We start from the raw sequence: 16627 nt of genomic DNA, 5'->3' as shown, positions 1-16627 counted from the left end.
CTGCGAAATAATATAAAAAAGTGGAGAGAGTGTGCGAAATTGGCTGTTAATAGACTGATTAAAAATCGGGTAATTCGCGCGTTCAGCTTTTATTTCGACTCACAAGCCGCCAGCTCGTATCAGCATTACGAAAGCCCCCAACTTTGGCCATACTCGAAATGGCAATATCGATATCGCCGATCAAGTTCTAGATTCTCATGAGTACGCAAGAAATTTGTCAAGAAAATAAACAGAAGTATTGACTGCAAAGACAGCTATGTTTGGGGTTTCCCCCTATGTATGCAGGGATCAACCTTGCATTTTAAAAAATTTCATTCTCGTTATGTAATTATTTATAAAAGAAAATTGGCATGTATTGCATTTCAAAAGATTTAATTGTAGAATATTGTTAGGTATAAAAATAGTTTTGTTATCTTGTGTATAGACATTATCTTTAGTTATAGTTGTATTAATTTGAAGGGTTCTGAAGATGAAAACATTAATCTAATGTTCTGAGATTTTATATCTCGAGTGTTTATGTTACAAATTTGTGTCATTTTGAAGAGTAATGATTATAAAGAAAAAGTGACAGTATGTCGACGGATCCATTATTTAGTATCTTGAGCTTACGAAGAAGTAAGAAGAAATAAATAAATGCTTCATAAGAAATAAATACAATAAAAGGTCTTTTTTATAAAAGCAAATTAATTCCAATTAAATTCTTATTAAAACCAAAGAACCAACTCTGATTAAAGCAATAAATGTTTTCAAGATTCTACGAATACTTTATTATCATCATTAGTAAAAACCCTTTTATAAATAAAGAGTTTTAGCTTCATTTAAGTTGAGAAATAATATTGAAAAATGCTTTCTCTTTTGGTAAAAGTATTCTTTATACATTTCTGTAATTTTCTTGGAAACTTTAAATTCTAAAAATACTTGTGATCTATCTTAGTGCCCATCTCGCTTGTCTGGGATCGATTGAGGGGGGCATTTTCCCCCGATATTGGACGTGACAGTGACCTCCGAGACTCTGACTATCTGACTGAGAAGCGGACGGAGTGCTAAACGGCAGAGTGCCAAACGAAACCGATGGACAAGTGCTATCTGTCAATTTATCATCGCCAAAAGGACGGGGACAGGCAGGCAGCGGACTCGTTACATTTGATAAACGCGACCCAATACACCAAGAAACAAAAAGCAAAAAAATGCGTTTGTTTGAGTATCTGTGAGTGTTGGGGGAGCCATTATCTTGAGTACAGTGGATACCGCACAAGCAAAACTTTCACTCCGACAACACGCCGTAATAAGCGTTGCTCGCGACACCAATCAATATGCACTTTATCTACACTTGAAGTAAAATAGATGGCAGAACTGATCTTTTGGTATTTAAAGTTTAAGAAATACATTTTACATTCTTTAATTGATCCTTAAGTTTTAACTTTAATAGCCTAGAACTAGTCACTTTTAAGTACTAAGTACTAGGTACTTTTTAAAGGGAAAACCAAAGTGGATACGCTTTTCCGAACCAAAGTATTTAAAGTTTAAAGTACAAAAAAATTTAGCATTACTTATAGATACAAGTAATACTACTTTCTCCAATACACAATCCTCTTTTTAGAGTGTACTCTTATGTACATGGACTTGCAGATACGTGGCCCATATAACCAAAGATACACAGCGTTCACTTTGAGATACTTGCAGCAGGCATCGGCATTGGCATCAGCGTCATTGGCAGTCCGTCTTCTCTATTCGAAACAATTCCAATTTATGACTGACACTCGAACAACTGACAAATGCGGACGACGGCGGGATGGATGAGCTATGTAGCTGCTCCCGGAGAACTGAATTCGGGCTAGAAAGGAGGGACGCCACAGTGAAACTGCCTAAATGTTATCGCCAGCAATTTTTATTTCCACACAAAGCTCAAAAAACAACAGTCAACAGCCAGGGGGTGTAGTGATAAGATTTCGAATCGAAATAAAAAAGCCCAGACAAGCAGCACACTTGTCTGAGTTCCCGTCGGTCGGGTTGGTTGGGTTGTGCCAATTTGTTGGTCGGGTTGGCCGATGGTTTTGGTTCCGTTTTACCAACATCGTATCCGAGAGATTGCGGCCGGGGTATGCCGCAATCTTTGTGGCCAGAATTGGAGTGGAACACTGCCTCTGATTGGACAGTGTAATCAATATTTATAGTTGGATGACTTGGCGAGTAGTTCAACACCATTATCCGGACACAAAATCAATGCCCGACTCTCTGATCTTTTCCCTTTTATAGCTTTCTATCTCTGACAGAACTTAGAGGCAAAGGGATCACTTTATTGAAACTTTTATAATACTTCGGCAATGGACCGATGTTATCAACCCATTAAAAATTATTCACTTGGTCCCGGGAGCGCTCTTTATCAATGTCAATGCCACTTCAGTGGAACTTCCCGAAAGCAAACAAAAAATTATATTATGATTCATGAGCCGAGGCCAATTATGTTTGAGCTGAAAACTCAATTGAGAAACTTGCCGGAGAGCTTTTGAGTCGTAATTTCGACTATACAATACCTCGAAATTTATTTTATTGTGTGCACATTTATAAGCCAAAGTTAATTATAGCTTGAAGTAAACAGTAAACAAAACTCTTAAGTAACAAAACCATTTTCGTTTGCATTGCTATCAAGAAAAGCAAAAAGATATCAATCATTCTCGTCGTTTTTATACCCTTTCATGGTATTCTAATATTAGCCAGAAGTTTGCCACGATGTGAAGGATTCATCTTCGAATATCGTTTTTTATCTGATTTAATTCAAAGCCATATTTTATTGCTATAGAATTTCTTGTTTAGTTTTATGAAAATCTGAATACAATAAATATAACTGCCAGAGAAATGGTTATTAAATGTAGAGGATCAGTAATTATCTATGAACAGTAAGTTTCTATAAACACTACATAACTATGATCAGTAAGTATCTATGACCAGTAAGTATGAATGATCAGTTCCAAACTATGAACACTAATAAACAATGACTTGCAACTTTTGTAACACAACACATTTCTGAGACTCGGCCGGCAGCAGTCACTTCGTTCCGGGGATGTTAGAACCAGTTGAGAATCATATGTACAGATGCGCGAGACTTGTTTTGGAACAAATTTAAGAGTAAGCTAGTTGAATGAAACTATGGAGCTAATCTTCCATATAATTTTACCAGTATATAAGTCGGAGCATGGCGAATCGGTGGACTATATAGACATATATATAGCTGACATAGGAACCATCGGACGATTTATAGAACTATGATCAGTAATTAACTCTGGCCAGTAATTAACTTTGATCATAAGTAACTATGAGCAGTGAGTAACTCTGAACAGTAAGTATCTAAAACCATTAAGTAACTATGATCAGTAAGTATCTATATCCAGTAAGTATGAATGATCAGTTACTAACTTTGAACACTAATAAACAATGACTTGCAACTTTTGTAACACAACACATTTCTGAGACTCGGCCGGCAGCAGTCACTTCGTTCCGGGGATGTTAGAACCAGTTGAGAATCATATGTACAGATGCGCGAGACTTGTTTTGGAACAAATTTAAGAGTAAGCTAGTTGAATGAAACTATGGAGCTAATCTTCCATATAATTTTACTAGTATATAAGTCGGAGCATGGCGAATCGGTGGACTATATAGACATATATATAGCTGACATAGGAACCATCGAACGATTTCTAGAACTATGATCAGTAATTAACTCTGGCCAGTAATTAACTTTGATCATAAGTAACTATGAGCAGTGAGTAACTCTGAACAGTAAGTATCTAAAACCATTAAGTAACTATGATCAGTAAGTATCTATATCCAGTAAGTATGAATGATCAGTTACTAACTTTGAACACTAATAAACAATGACTTGCAACTTTTGTAACACAACACATTTCTGAGACTCGGCCGGCAGCAGTCACTTTGTTCCGGGGATGTTAGAACCAGTTGAGAATCATATGTACAGATGCGCGAGACTTGTTTTGGAACAAATTTAAGAGTAAGCTAGTTGAATGAAACTATGGAGCTAATCTTCCATATAATTTTACTAGTATATAAGTCGGAGCATGGCGAATCGGTGGACTATATAGACATATATATAGCTGACATAGGAACCATCGGACGATTTATAGAACTATGATCAGTAATTAACTCTGGCCAGTAATTAACTTTGATCATTAGTAACTATGAGCAGTGAGTAACTCTGAACAGTAAGTATCTAAGACCATTAAGTAACTAAGATCAGTAAGTATCTACACATATATCCAGTAAGTATGAATGATCAGTTACTAACTTTGAACACTAATAAACAATGACTTGCAACTTTTGCAACAGAACACATTTCTGGGACTCGGCCGGCAGCAGTCACTTCGTTCCGGGGATGTTAGAACCAGTTGAGAATCATATGCACAGATGTGCGAGACTTGGTTTGGGACAAATTTAAGAGTAAGCTAGTTAAGCTGTTTGAATGAAAGTATAGAGTTATTCTTCTATATAATTTTACTAGTTTATAAGTCGGAGCATGGCGAATCGGTGGACTATATATAGATATATATAGCTGCCATAGGAACGATCGGAAAAGTTTAAGAAAAATAATTATAACTTTTCCAGTTGTTAATAGATTTTCATCAAATTTACCCATTATATATTAATCTAGAATTTTGTATAAAATTTTATGCAAATCGGACAACAATATCATATAGCCGCCAGACAAACGATCGTTAAAAATTGAAATGAATTCAAAACTGTGAACGTAAAACTGTAAATATAAAATGTATAGGTGAGTGAAATGAAAAAGTCATTGTTTTTTAACATAAATATTAAAATTTATATTCAATTACTTCCTAGTGAAAGAATTTTAATCTGCAAGGTTATATAAACTTCGGCGTTCTGAAGTTAGCTTGCTATCTTGTTTGTATTCTTTTTTGGTAGCTACATATTTAGAGTTGAATCTTTATTTAAAGTCTTGGTAAACAACTTCTTACTCAATTTTCAGCTATATAGTATCAATCGAATGTTTAACTATTTTTACAGACTTAAACTCCCTTTTTTAAAGTACATTTCCATTCATATTTTGTAGTTAAAGTTGACTAAAGGTACGTGATAATTTTATCACAGATTATATGGGCCTTTTAAAACCGCATACTTTGCCATTTCACAGAGATGTGAATAATATTTTAACATAAAGTGCAAAACGACCATGATAATGATGATGATGTGGTCATGCCATTGAGACCCCTTCTTTATTCCTAACACTGAATGCCTTCACCGCCTCGAAATGGGTTGTTTTAAATGGTGTTGACCATTGTAACACAACATTCATGGCAAGACGTGGATTGAATGGCTTATAAGACCGACTCCAAAAGATATATTGTGGGCCAAAAATACAAAAATTGTTGAAATATTTGTTCTCTGTTCATTTTAAAACGATATTGCTTGTGTATACCAATGCTACACCAAAATAAATATTACAATGCGTTTCAGTTAATTGTCAATTAAGGTTTTATGGAACTTGATTCATAAGGAAACTTGCAAAAATTTGGGAAAAAATATATAGTAAAAAATTGTATAAATTGTATATAAAGTTTAATTTGTTAGTAATCTTATGCCAGATTTTTCTGCAAGTGCTTATAGATTGAACCGCATACACTCGAGCAATCGTTACCGCATTGGGGAAGCCATGATCGAAATATCAATAACAATCAAGTCCCCTCAAATGCTAGCCTGTCCCATAGAACCGAGCTGTCCCTCTTGCCAAGCTTCAATTAGCCGCAAGCATTGTGGTTAATTTTAGCCAAGTCTACACGACAATCCTGCAGAGTGCTTTGGCCAAGTTGCAACTAAATACATATATTATTATTTCGAAGCGATATGCCCTTGCACTTGCAGCGATCTTCGAGTCGGATATCAATATCGATTTCGGTTTCGTTTGATTATTCGCCACGCTCCGTTGCCGATTTCAAATCACATTGTGCGTGGAGCACTAACCAGATTCGGTGTTATGATTCACTTGCTCTTGAGCCTCTCCACGTTTATCTCTCCGATCGAGTATTGCGTTACCTTACCACTTGCTTTATTTTGTATTTTTGCTTCTGTTTGGTATTCGTTGTCGAAAAGAGTTCGCTCCAGGGTGGACGTTGACTATTACGAATGCAGACTTAACTTTTCAATTGACTGATCAAATTTACCTTCCAAACAATCGATATGTTAGCGTAACGAGAGAGTGGCAGGCGGCAATTCCACTAGTCAAACAAATCAAGTAATCAACGCAAAGGAAAAGAGTCTAAGGAGGGGCTAATGCCCCGTGATTTGACTTTGTTTTTACTAAAAAGTCAAAGGGCTTTAAGAAAAAAAAAGTCATATTTAAAAGTATTAAATAATTTATGGGTTATTTACTCTACTTGTTTAATAATCTGTATTTATTCCTCTATGCTTTTTGGTAAACTGCATCCAAAATATTATTATTAATCTGTTAAACTTAGTTTTAAACATTGTTCTGCCCAACCTGCACTATTAACACGTTATTAGTTGTTAGAAAAGCTAAAAAGCCAAGCAAAGCTCTACACAACATTTGCTTAAACACGTGCCTCTAGTAATATTATATTTCTCATAAATTTTAATTGTTGTGCTCGGAAATTTAATAGTTCTCTGTGCTCATTAAAATTGTTTGTAAATATTGTATTTTGGTTGCCCTTCTGGCGCGAATCTTTTTGTTTACTACGAAATTAATACTGTGATATTTAAGATGCATTTGGAAGTACTGGGGTATGAGGCAGTCGAGTTTACTGCATTTTCACCGGCTAACTTGGCACTACTGTTTGCGTTGATTTTCCTAGGCCGAAACCAGTTTGCGGCTTTCATTGACGACGCATTGTTGTCCGAGTGCACATACTCATAGGAAAATACAGTGGAGCATCAATAAATCGAAATGAAATAACTGAAAAATGCTGTTAATCTTTGCTGCAGTATTTGAGGTATTTAATGTGCTTGTATCCATACAAATCTAGAGGCTGAACTTAAAATATACTGTAGAGATAAATATTGTTTTATTGGAATAAAAAAGATAGTTTAAGTTACTATCCTTACTTTTTCGTTTGATAATTCCGATTTTTTCGAATGGTTAAGAATTATATTCTGGTTTGGTGCTGACTAATTCATAAATGATTCGTTATCCACTATTATTTTAAATCTCTGATCTTGAAGTTTGGATCCCAAACCTGCCTCAAAGACTATACTTTTTGGATACTCCCCAAACTTTGAAAATTTGAGTATTAAACCCAGTTAGGTTCTAGTTACTGATGTTTTACTGTAGCCACTGATTGATGGCTCGTTGCATAGAGTTCCTGCGAGATGTTTTCCAATACGAGATGAGTGTAAGTTTGCAGGAACCCAAACCGGTTGCGAGACGAATCGAACTATGAGCTCTGTTCGAGTCCAAAAGCAAATCGAATTGCGTGGCAAAATGGTCGAGTTGAAAAGGTTTTTTGGGTGCATTATGCTAGCTCCATGTGATAAGGCTTTTGGGGCAATGAAAACTGGCCTCAGAACTGTCACTTTGATGATGATATGCATGTTACATAAATCCGCGACCAGCCTGTTGTTTGCCTCTCACGTACTTGTTAGATTAAGCGCTTTTGATAGCGGGCGATAATGCCATCTCCAGCACGTGTCCACACATTTATCTGTCCAGACCTCAAGAGTGTCTATTAGGTGTACTAGGTTAGTTTAAGTTGTTGCCCAAAAACACAACTGTCCAGATAAACGCACTTACTTATCGTAAAACGTATTAAACGTAGTGCAAACTCACTATGAATCTCAGGGAAGGGCGACCTTGTTAAAAGCTTAGTCAGGAAGTTATCCTTGTAAAATGTATTGTTATATAAAAAACTAAAAGTTTAAATTTATTCGGTTTGAGAATCTTCGGTGAAAATTTGTAAAGGAAAGAAGAGAGGGAACTAACTTGGGAACCCTTAATTTATATACCCTTGCAGCTTGGAATTGAATTCTATAATCGTATCGGAAACCGATCATAACTAAGCTCCAAATATTGCTAAATTGATTCGGCTATGCTGATCAAGAATATATATGATTTATAGGGTCGGAAATCACTCCACATAAAAAGAAAAATTGTTAAAAATGTCCTATAGGAATTTAGTTCTAAGCCTCCATTAGTTTTTCCCATCTCGATACCCTCTATTTAAATAAGTATGCATTTGCGTTCTGCTAATTCTAGGCGATAATTAACATGGCCCGTTGAGTGCAGGGCATTAAATACCGGCTAGTTCCGACCTTTATAATATATGGGCCCAGCTGATACGAGTCAGAGCGAGACGGCGGCACTTGGCAAAGAGCAAAGAGTTAGCAATTCGAGTATTTACCCTTCGAGTCTTATCAGCTTTTAAGTTAATTTCGTGAGCGGGGCGCGCTGTCGCTGTGCTGTTTTTATATATGTATATATATTTTTTTTTGATGGACTTGCCTGCCTGCCGTAGTTTCCGTTTGCCGAATTGTTGTTGTGGCTGCTGTTTGTGTGTTTCTGCTATTGTTGTTATTTGTTGTGATAATGTTGTGATTTTTTAGCTGCCGTCGATTTTCATCGGTTTGTGTTTTTCATTAACATTCGCATTGCGAAGCGACGCTTGCGCTCTTCACACACACACAAACACGAACACTGGCGCGCACTCACACTGTCACATTGGGCCTTGCTCGATTTTTTTTGGAGTTTGGAGCGATCTTTGTTTTGTCACAAAGAAATTGCACTACGAATCGCCTTTGTTTTTGTTTCTAATACGTGTTAAAATAATCTAATAAATTATATATTTTCACGCACATTAATATATATTCGGAAGGGGGGTTTATATAAAAACAAGCATGTAGTACGCTCTCTCTTCTGCTTGCGCAATATATGGAAAGAGAAGGAGGCGAGAACACAGCGCTCTCTCCAACTGTAAAACACACGCACCGCTCTCACAGACTTTTTGCACGTTTTAATTTTTGATTGCGGCTCTACTTTTTCGTTTATAAATTTTCTATTAAACAACGCCACCTTTTTTGCACTTGTACATATACTTTTTTTGCGCCACAGCTGTTGCCGTTGCCCCTTCAAATGCGTTTCTCAGGTGGCTATAACGGACCGCGAAAAAAAGAGACACGCGGAAAACCGACGCGACGCGAATTGCCAACAACAAATAACAAAATCAGCAACTATTCCGACGTTTATTAGGTGCTTGGAACCGCCATATGTCGTCACTCGCGAAAGAAATTAAATTTAAATTAAGGAAAACAAAATAAAGTAAAAAAATAAAACTATTTGCGGACGACGAACGAACGCGGCGAAAAGAACTCCGCGCGGTTGAAGCTTTTTTTTTTAAATGATCGTCGTCGCAGCCGAAACGGCAAGAGCGACAGTCTGGAAGCAGAGAGCATAAAACTTGCTCTTTTGCGCTCTCTTCATTTCTCTTTTACCCAAGGCACTGTGGCGGCCGCTTGACAAATATATAAATAAATATATAAGTGAGTTTTGAAAAGGAAAATATTATTTTGATATGAACTATGGTAAAGTACTAGAGTTAATAAAATTTTAGTTTTTTATTACTATTTACTTATTAAGCTATTTTGTTAAAATTTTGCTTTTCGACTTTGAAAAATATAAAATAAATTTTGTAAAATTGCCTTAAGATAAGGTTTTTGATAAAACTAGATAAAATAAAAGAACGGCCCACCTTTGCCTTAAAATATCTAAATTGGAAACACTGTAATTAGAATTAGTGAATTACTCATTTGCAAAGAGCACAGGAACTGGCTCTTCCGCTCCTGCTCTCTTACAACTTGGAACGTGTGTGTCAGTGTTTGTTTGGTTAAAAGTGCGACGGCGCAACATCAGCTGTCGGCATACAGGGTGTCATTTAAGCCCCTACGTAACATTCTTTATTTAGGTAGTTATGTGGAAACACTAATGGGCAAAGCATTAAGTCCAAAAGATTTAATGTTACTTTTTAAAAAGTGCACCTTATAAATTATTTATAAAAACCGGAATTTCAAGAAACATAACTTTTGGATTTCATATGTATATATCTATATTTATAATAATTTATTAAATAATATATTCCTTTAAGTTAATAGAAATTTATTATAGATTACAATCAAATAAAATGAATGTTGATAAAATGTTACAATTTTTTTTTAGCTTTTGAGATTTATATCTATATGTATTTAAATTTTTGACCGCATGTGTATTTATTAATTCATTCGCAGCAGGAAGGGTGTGACAAGCAAACAGAAGCGGATTTGAACTTGACTTTCAATTTGAATTTGCGCCGTTAGCTTTGAAGCTTAAAAATAAATGTTATAGTGGCGGTCAAAAGCTCATTAAAATTATGATTTTCATTAGGTGGAACGTGTTAAAAATAGGATTTGTAATTCTAAAATAATTTAAAGTATTTCTTTAGTTGCAGCTTTTGTAAATCACAAAGATTTTCCAACTTACATACGGAAGTATTTTTAATTTAAATAATCTTATATTAAAAACTAAATAATCTAATAAATATAGGTCATACCCTTAGTATATCTCTCTTCCTATAAAGTTCAAGGCAAAATGTATAAATATAACACTGGGCGAGCCAATTTTAACCTTCAGTGAATCAATATTGATATGGGAGTCCATTAATCAGTGTCCATAATTTAATACAAATTGCTCAATCGACAAAAGGGCATCGATCTTACAAATAACTTGCACTGATCTTATTAGCCCAATTATAATAAGCATTTGTTTGTTTTATAAATGTGTAAAGTAAATTCAAAATTCAACGGACGATTATTTCTATTTTAATTGGAATCACCCCCTTTTGATGATCGCAGCAAAAGTCTTTATTTATTTACTTCGTCGACAAAAAAAAAAAAAAACAAAAAAACAATTTTGGTTCCGTTCGCCATTTCGCGATATAACATATGTATATATAATGAGTCACGCGACTCCGAGTTCGACCAACGAGTTTGGCCAACAGAGACGGCTGAATTAATTACTTGGACGACAGCTCGCCGATTAGCCTGAGCTCTGAGCAGCAAAAGACCGGGCCCTAATTGAGCTCGGTTGCTTTAGAAAATAAATTTAAATTAAGCGAAAACATATGAGGATTAAGCATATATGTAATATAAACATCATATTCGCAGCATAATCGAGCAGACCTACTCTTGATCTATGGCTAATTTATGAATGAATGGATCGGATCGGATCAATGTGCGCGAAGATCAGGGACAATCATTCAAAGTTCGTTATGCGGAATGAAATGACATCATTTATGAATTTTTTAATAAAGTTCAACACCTGAAAATATCCATGGGACAGTCTCTTTTCCTTGACCTACCTTTTGATAAGTTAACGATATTTTACGGCTGTTATTAAATTAAGTTTGAATTGCTATATGTTTGCCAGTGTGTTTACTGGAAAATATGACAAATATTTAAGGAGAGAAGGTATTTAACACAAATTAGTCACACAATTGAGCAAATATTTAGATTTTTCAGAGTTTACTTCCTTTTACAAATATATTGTATATATTGTAAATATTATGTTCTTATCTGAAAATATTTGAAATTCCATAAGATAGTAGTAGACCGGAAGATGCTTATTATTTGACAAGTTTATTAACTAAGTATTACAAATCAGGTTACCATACAACAATATATTTTTTGTTATATCATTAAAACTTTATCTGTAAGGCCATTTAATCTATATCTAAACAATGGCAATGTTATTAACTTAGTTTGAACTGTTTGCTTAAAATCTGGTAGTTATTAAATAAAAATAAATATTTACGATTTTCTTATAAGTAAGCTCTTTAATTCTACACTTTTTTACAAAAATGCTTTCAACGTTTTTATGTTGATCACTTTTAGGCTGAACTTAATTTTTATACAACTAATGTTTTAGTGCTTGCTATCTTATCCGTCATCTGTTGTAAAGCAATTCCCAGCGTATTAAAATATTTTCTATTGATAAGATTCAGAATTTCGACATGTGGCCAAGATGATAATATCTAACCAGATCAGTCGTCTTTATCCCTTACTCAAAATGCGGTCAGCCACCGGATTTATATTTGCTCTATATGGCATATTCTTGCTGCTCTTGGTCAGTAGTGTTGCAGCTGAAAACGTCAATGGAGAAGCGTTAGAGCCAAGTTCCCTAACACTTTGGCAACGAATTGTGAGCAGCGTGAAGGATTATCCCTGGCAATCTGATCAAAAGGAGAAGGAGACCCCTGAAGTTGCTCATCGAAGAAGCATTGTGTGGCAGAGGCTTACTATGGCCACGGTTCTCTAACAAATAAGTTTAACTAACTTCTGAAATCCTTTTTTTTTTGTAATATTTGTTCTGTATAATTAACATAATATTAATAAAATTGTGTATGCAAATGTAAGTAAATGAAAATAAATCTGTGGAGGCTTCTGTACACTGTAAAACACTGTACGTTTTCTTAAAATAATAAAAATATTGAATGTAAGTTAAGAGGTCTGATTAATTTAAAGAAATATATGTATTTAAGACCATTATTTATTGACAAAAGAGCCTCAAGAACTTTGTTTCAATGTTGTTTGATAAATGTGAATTCTTTGCACTACTTTAAAAACTACATAGAGCATACTTTCGGACAGGAAGATTAAAAAAAAATGTTCCTTAAGAACACTTTCCAAATTGTCATCCTTCAGTTGATATTAAAAATGTTTAAAATAAAACTCCATTAAGCGAACGGGAGTTGCTGTTTTTATTAATCACTTCTGGAAGCACTTGACTTTCTTCTCCATCTCGCAGTATCCAGACTTCTGATCCCAGAAGAGACCCTTGGGGCAGGATGTCAGGATTGGCATGCCACCAATGCATATGTAATACTTGCTACAGTCCTCCGGATGCGACATGTAGCTCTGCATGGTAGACGGACAGGTCAAGGTATTGGTGGAGTCGGCACGTGGCGGTGAAGGTGCCGTTGGAGGTGTCATCTCAATGACTTCCGTGACTTCACTGACCTCCGGTTCCATGCCGATGAATTGCTGCAAGGTGCTGAGTCCACTAGATCCCACAATATAGCACACGGTCACAGGAGCACCGCTGCTTGGTGTGGTAGTGCCCTCCACAACCGACATCTGGGCATCTGTTATTTGCTCCGAAACCCGAGAGTCACCGTAGCAAACGGCCTCATTGGCCAACTGGCATTCGGAAACCTCGTAGTTCCACCAGGTGCCACGCCCGCACTGATGACGGTGCAGGTGTCCATAGGCGCAGATGAAGTACAACCGGCAATTGGTGGGATGGGGTAGGAAGTAGGCTCCGTAGTGCCGGCATTCTATATGCTCCGGATCGTATTTCTCCATGGGATTCACCGCCTGGCCACTGGTCACATCCACGGCCACGAAGACGGGACGTGGCTTATGGGACCACCAGTTCAGCTCGTTCTTTTTAGCATCACCCAGCCGGCAGTTGGCCTTCTCTGGAATATCGCAGATCTTACGCTGGCCATCGAAGTGGAGGCCCTGATCGCAGTACAGCAAGGTGGGCACCATGGAGCACGAGAAGTAGCCATTGCAGTCCAAGGGATGGGACACCAACTCACCCTCCTGTCTGCCCACACAGATCTGAAAATGGGTTCAAGACTTTCTTAATGAAAATAAAACTAAAAGAAAGCATAAATCTGTAAATGATGCCAGTAAACTCTTCAAGAAAACTCCGATTTAAGTATTTTCTCAAAGCTTAAAACATAGTTAAATACTTTGCATACTCACATGGCTAATATCACCAACTGTTAGGCGAACTTTTGGCAGTTCCCAACTCCTGTCTACGGAGTTACACTCTCCCAAATGGAAGCCAATGCTCAGTCCCAAAACTAATGCCCAGGAGCATTGCATGGTAGTGTTTTCTTGTTTAAAATTTCAATCTGATGCTGGTTCTTTGCGTTTCCAAAATGCCTATACTAGTGTCTTTCGTGCCCTTTTATAAGGTCGATCTCATGGGTGTGGCTCTGATTGTTAAAGGCTAATCGAAAAGTTGTGTTTGCAATCAGCGATATTTGAATGTTTTGCTCTTATTTTTTAAAGAATTTTGGAAGATAAGGTTCTATAAAAGAAGTAAGTGTGGACAACTCTATATGTTCACTTCTAAAAATAGCGGACAGATCGCGCTGATAATGAAATATATTTAAATAAATTAATCATCAGAAGTTATAATTGAAGAGGGTACAAGAGCCATTTGCCATCAATTTACTGCAATTTTCCTAATTATAGGTAATCGTATCATCATTTGTTTATGAACCCAATTTATATTGACTTGTTTTCTATTTTCTGGGGTGTTTCCTATTACGTTATCGATTTAATCAATTAAGGCTTTTGCTCACTCAGTAACAATCAAATGATTTGCTGGCGAATATCGATTTATTGCGATTTATATAAACTGAATACTACATGGTAAAAATATATAGATTAATGGGTTTGCACATTGTCCTGCGTTGAGTTCCATTTTCATACCTGCTGGTAGGCAGGCTCCTCTTGGTGATCCTCGCTTAGTGAGCTTATTTGCCACCGGCGGTATCATCATCATCGTCACCAGCAGCCGGAGTGTCATCATCGTCACCAGCAGCCGGAGTGTCATCATCGCCACCAGCAGCCGGAGTATCATCATCGCCACCAGCAGCAGGGGTATCATCATCACCACCAGCAGCAGGGGTATCATCATCATCCTTAGGCGTCGTATTGGTATCATCAGAGGCAGTGGCACCCTTGCAGGCACCGTGGTTGATCACATACGTTGACAGTGTGGAGTCGGGCACACAGCCCTGGCGATCCTCATTGAAGTAGAAGTCCTCGGGGCACGTAACCTCGGAGCCAACGCCGTTGCTGTTGCAGTAATAGTAGTTCGCGCAGTTAGTGCCATCGACGGCATTCACAAATTTGGTGGTGGCATATTGGCACCGGTTGCAGCCCTCATAGGGAGTGGCAGTCTGGCGCGGCTGGCAGATTTCCGAGTTCACATCGAAGTAGTAGTTGACGGGGCAGGCCACTCCGGTCCATTGCTGGTTCTTGCACTGATAGTACTGACCGCACACGCTGGTGTCGGCCTTCACGGCTCCATTTGTGGTGCATCCGGCGGCGATTTGGCTCAGAGGATTATCGGTGACACGGGTGCAAGTGTTGGTGGTGGGGTAATCGCAATTTCCGGTGTTGACGTTAAAGGCCTGTCAAGCAATGTAAAAATGTAGCATACTTTTGGTAAACGAACAATTCTTTTCGAGATCCAAAATCCGAAGAATAGGTTTGTAGTTCTTGTTTCTATACTATATACTATAACTCACAGATCTATCTCCCGTGCAGGTGCCGGTCTTCAGGGTGATACCAGTGGTGGTGCTCAGGCAATAGTTCCAGGTGGCGCACGATCCGGTATCGCCGAAGTAGTATCCGGGTGGCATGACATCGCACAGGCTGCTCAGGTTGGGCTCGTCGCTTTCGACCAGGTTGCAGCTACCATAGACGCACTGCCTGATGCTCGTATCGAACTTCTGGCCACCGGGACACCTGCCGGTTCCATTGTTAACACCGTTCAGGCAGTAGATGTAGCCACCGCAGACATTGGTGTTGGGCACCCAGGTGCCGTTCTTGCCGCCGCACGGGTTCTCAACGCCCCAAAAGCAGCTCACCTGGCTCTCCGGGGCACAGGTGCTCTTGGCGTAGTCGTAGGCATAGCCACTCTGGCACTGGGAGAGAACGGGTCCGGAGGCCGAGCAGACGTAGAAGTAGTTGCAGGATTGGATGCTGCCCAGCTGGGTGCCAGGCTTGACGGACGAGCAGAAAGCGGTGACGTTGTAGTTACCCTCGAGGATCACGTCACCCAGGGCGGTGCCGCCCATCAGGCACAGGACCGTCGCCAGAAGGAGTTTTCCTGCAAATCACAATTCCCAGGTTAGTACATTTCCCAGTTCAAACCAATTGGATCCGGTGCAAACACTTGCCTGTCATTGCTATTGGTTAATACTCGGATAACTCGGGAACTTGTATTGGCCAACGAAAGGTTGCCGAAGACTGATGTCGTAGGTTTTCCAGCGCTTGGTTTTTATAGGCCTGCGCCTCGAACTTGGCCATCTAGATCATAAATTGGCCGCAGATAAGCTCACGCTTCTCAGGAATTACAGACACACATGAAATACATGATTAAATTTTATATTTATTCGGCCCGATACGAGCGGGAACATCTTGTCTGTTGGTTAACTTACCAACTTTAATTAAATTTAAGCTCTTTGCGCCCACCCAATGCCAGACACTATCGCTGTTCATTTATATCTGTTTCGCAACTTAATAATTAAACGAGGTACTCACAATATGTTCAGCGACATTTTTATCGTTGATCTGAGATTTTCATTGAAAGCTACCACAAACGTTTTCCTGTTGTGTTCATTTAACTGTCAAGGTAAGGATTTGTTACGTTGGGGTAGCTTTATTTAATTTAATCCCTGAAGGAGGCGGTTCCATTGATTTTTAAGCTAGTAATCGTGGTCTTTCTAATATATAAAGTAAAGGGGTATGTATTAGTTTATCATTTAATACATTTTTTTTAGTTAAAGATGTTATTGAAAACCGTTAAGTT

The 16627-nt window shown here is 37.8% G+C and overlaps 4 protein-coding genes across 11 annotated transcripts in view; 1 reads left to right on the top strand and 3 right to left on the bottom strand.

The window, feature by feature from the left end:
- The window catches only part of LOC110178548 (uncharacterized), a 58592-nt gene extending 49209 nt beyond the window's left edge, over positions 1-9383 (bottom strand). For 3 of the 8 annotated variants that reach the window (XM_086834287.1, XM_086834293.1, XM_020945713.2), the window contains exon 1: positions 8486-9383. Coding sequence is in view for 3 of the 8 variants with exons in the window: in XM_086834286.1 (XP_086690412.1) it covers positions 919-941 (23 nt within the window). In the remaining 5 variants the exon portion in view is untranslated. Of the gene's footprint in view, positions 1-918; positions 1035-8384 lie in introns of those variants that run through there. The other 5 variants (XM_086834288.1, XM_086834289.1, XM_086834286.1 and 2 more) reach the window with 5 other exon arrangements.
- Positions 9384-12039: 2656 nt separating this feature from the next.
- On the top strand, positions 12040-12752 carry LOC110178573 (uncharacterized). The gene has a single exon (XM_020945746.2). It carries the CDS (start codon positions 12077-12079, stop codon positions 12323-12325), a length of 249 nt encoding a protein of 82 aa, XP_020801405.1. The 5' UTR covers positions 12040-12076; the 3' UTR covers positions 12326-12752.
- Positions 12753-12774: 22 nt separating this feature from the next.
- On the bottom strand, positions 12775-13902 carry obst-F (obstructor-F). The gene is made up of 2 exons (XM_020945747.2): positions 13780-13902; positions 12775-13632 (listed from the first exon to the last, which is right to left on the bottom strand). The coding sequence occupies exons 1-2, from the start codon at positions 13900-13902 to the stop codon at positions 12775-12777; spliced, it is 981 nt and encodes a 326-aa protein (XP_020801406.2).
- Positions 13903-14457: 555 nt separating this feature from the next.
- LOC110178565 (peritrophin-48) lies at positions 14458-16077 on the bottom strand. The gene is made up of 3 exons (XM_086834470.1): positions 15996-16077; positions 15342-15925; positions 14458-15224 (listed from the first exon to the last, which is right to left on the bottom strand). The coding sequence occupies exons 1-3, from the start codon at positions 16000-16002 to the stop codon at positions 14562-14564; spliced, it is 1254 nt and encodes a 417-aa protein (XP_086690596.1). The 5' UTR covers positions 16003-16077; the 3' UTR covers positions 14458-14561.
- Between the last annotated feature and the right edge of the window lie 550 nt (positions 16078-16627).

Source organism: Drosophila serrata, unplaced genomic scaffold (assembly GCF_035046125.1).
Source record: "Drosophila serrata isolate PLE 108 unplaced genomic scaffold, ASM3504612v1 contig_272, whole genome shotgun sequence".
Taxonomy (NCBI): Eukaryota; Metazoa; Arthropoda; class Insecta; order Diptera; family Drosophilidae; genus Drosophila; species Drosophila serrata.
The sequence above is the reverse complement of the archived record's forward strand: the minus strand, read 5'-3'. Positions and strand labels throughout refer to the sequence as shown.

Coding starts and splice junctions, on each gene's coding strand:
- LOC110178573 (XM_020945746.2), top strand. CDS start 12,077: ATGCGGTCAGCCACCGGATTTATATTTGCTCTATATGGCATATTCTTG.
- obst-F (XM_020945747.2), bottom strand. CDS start 13,902: ATGCAATGCTCCTGGGCATTAGTTTTGGGACTGAGCATTGGCTTCCAT. Junction 13,633..13,779: donor CAGTTGGTGATATTAGCCAT/GTGAGTATGCAA, acceptor ACCCATTTTCAG/ATCTGTGTGGGCAGACAGGA.
- LOC110178565 (XM_086834470.1), bottom strand. Junction 15,225..15,341: donor CCTGCACGGGAGATAGATCT/GTGAGTTATAGT, acceptor ATTGCTTGACAG/GCCTTTAACGTCAACACCGG.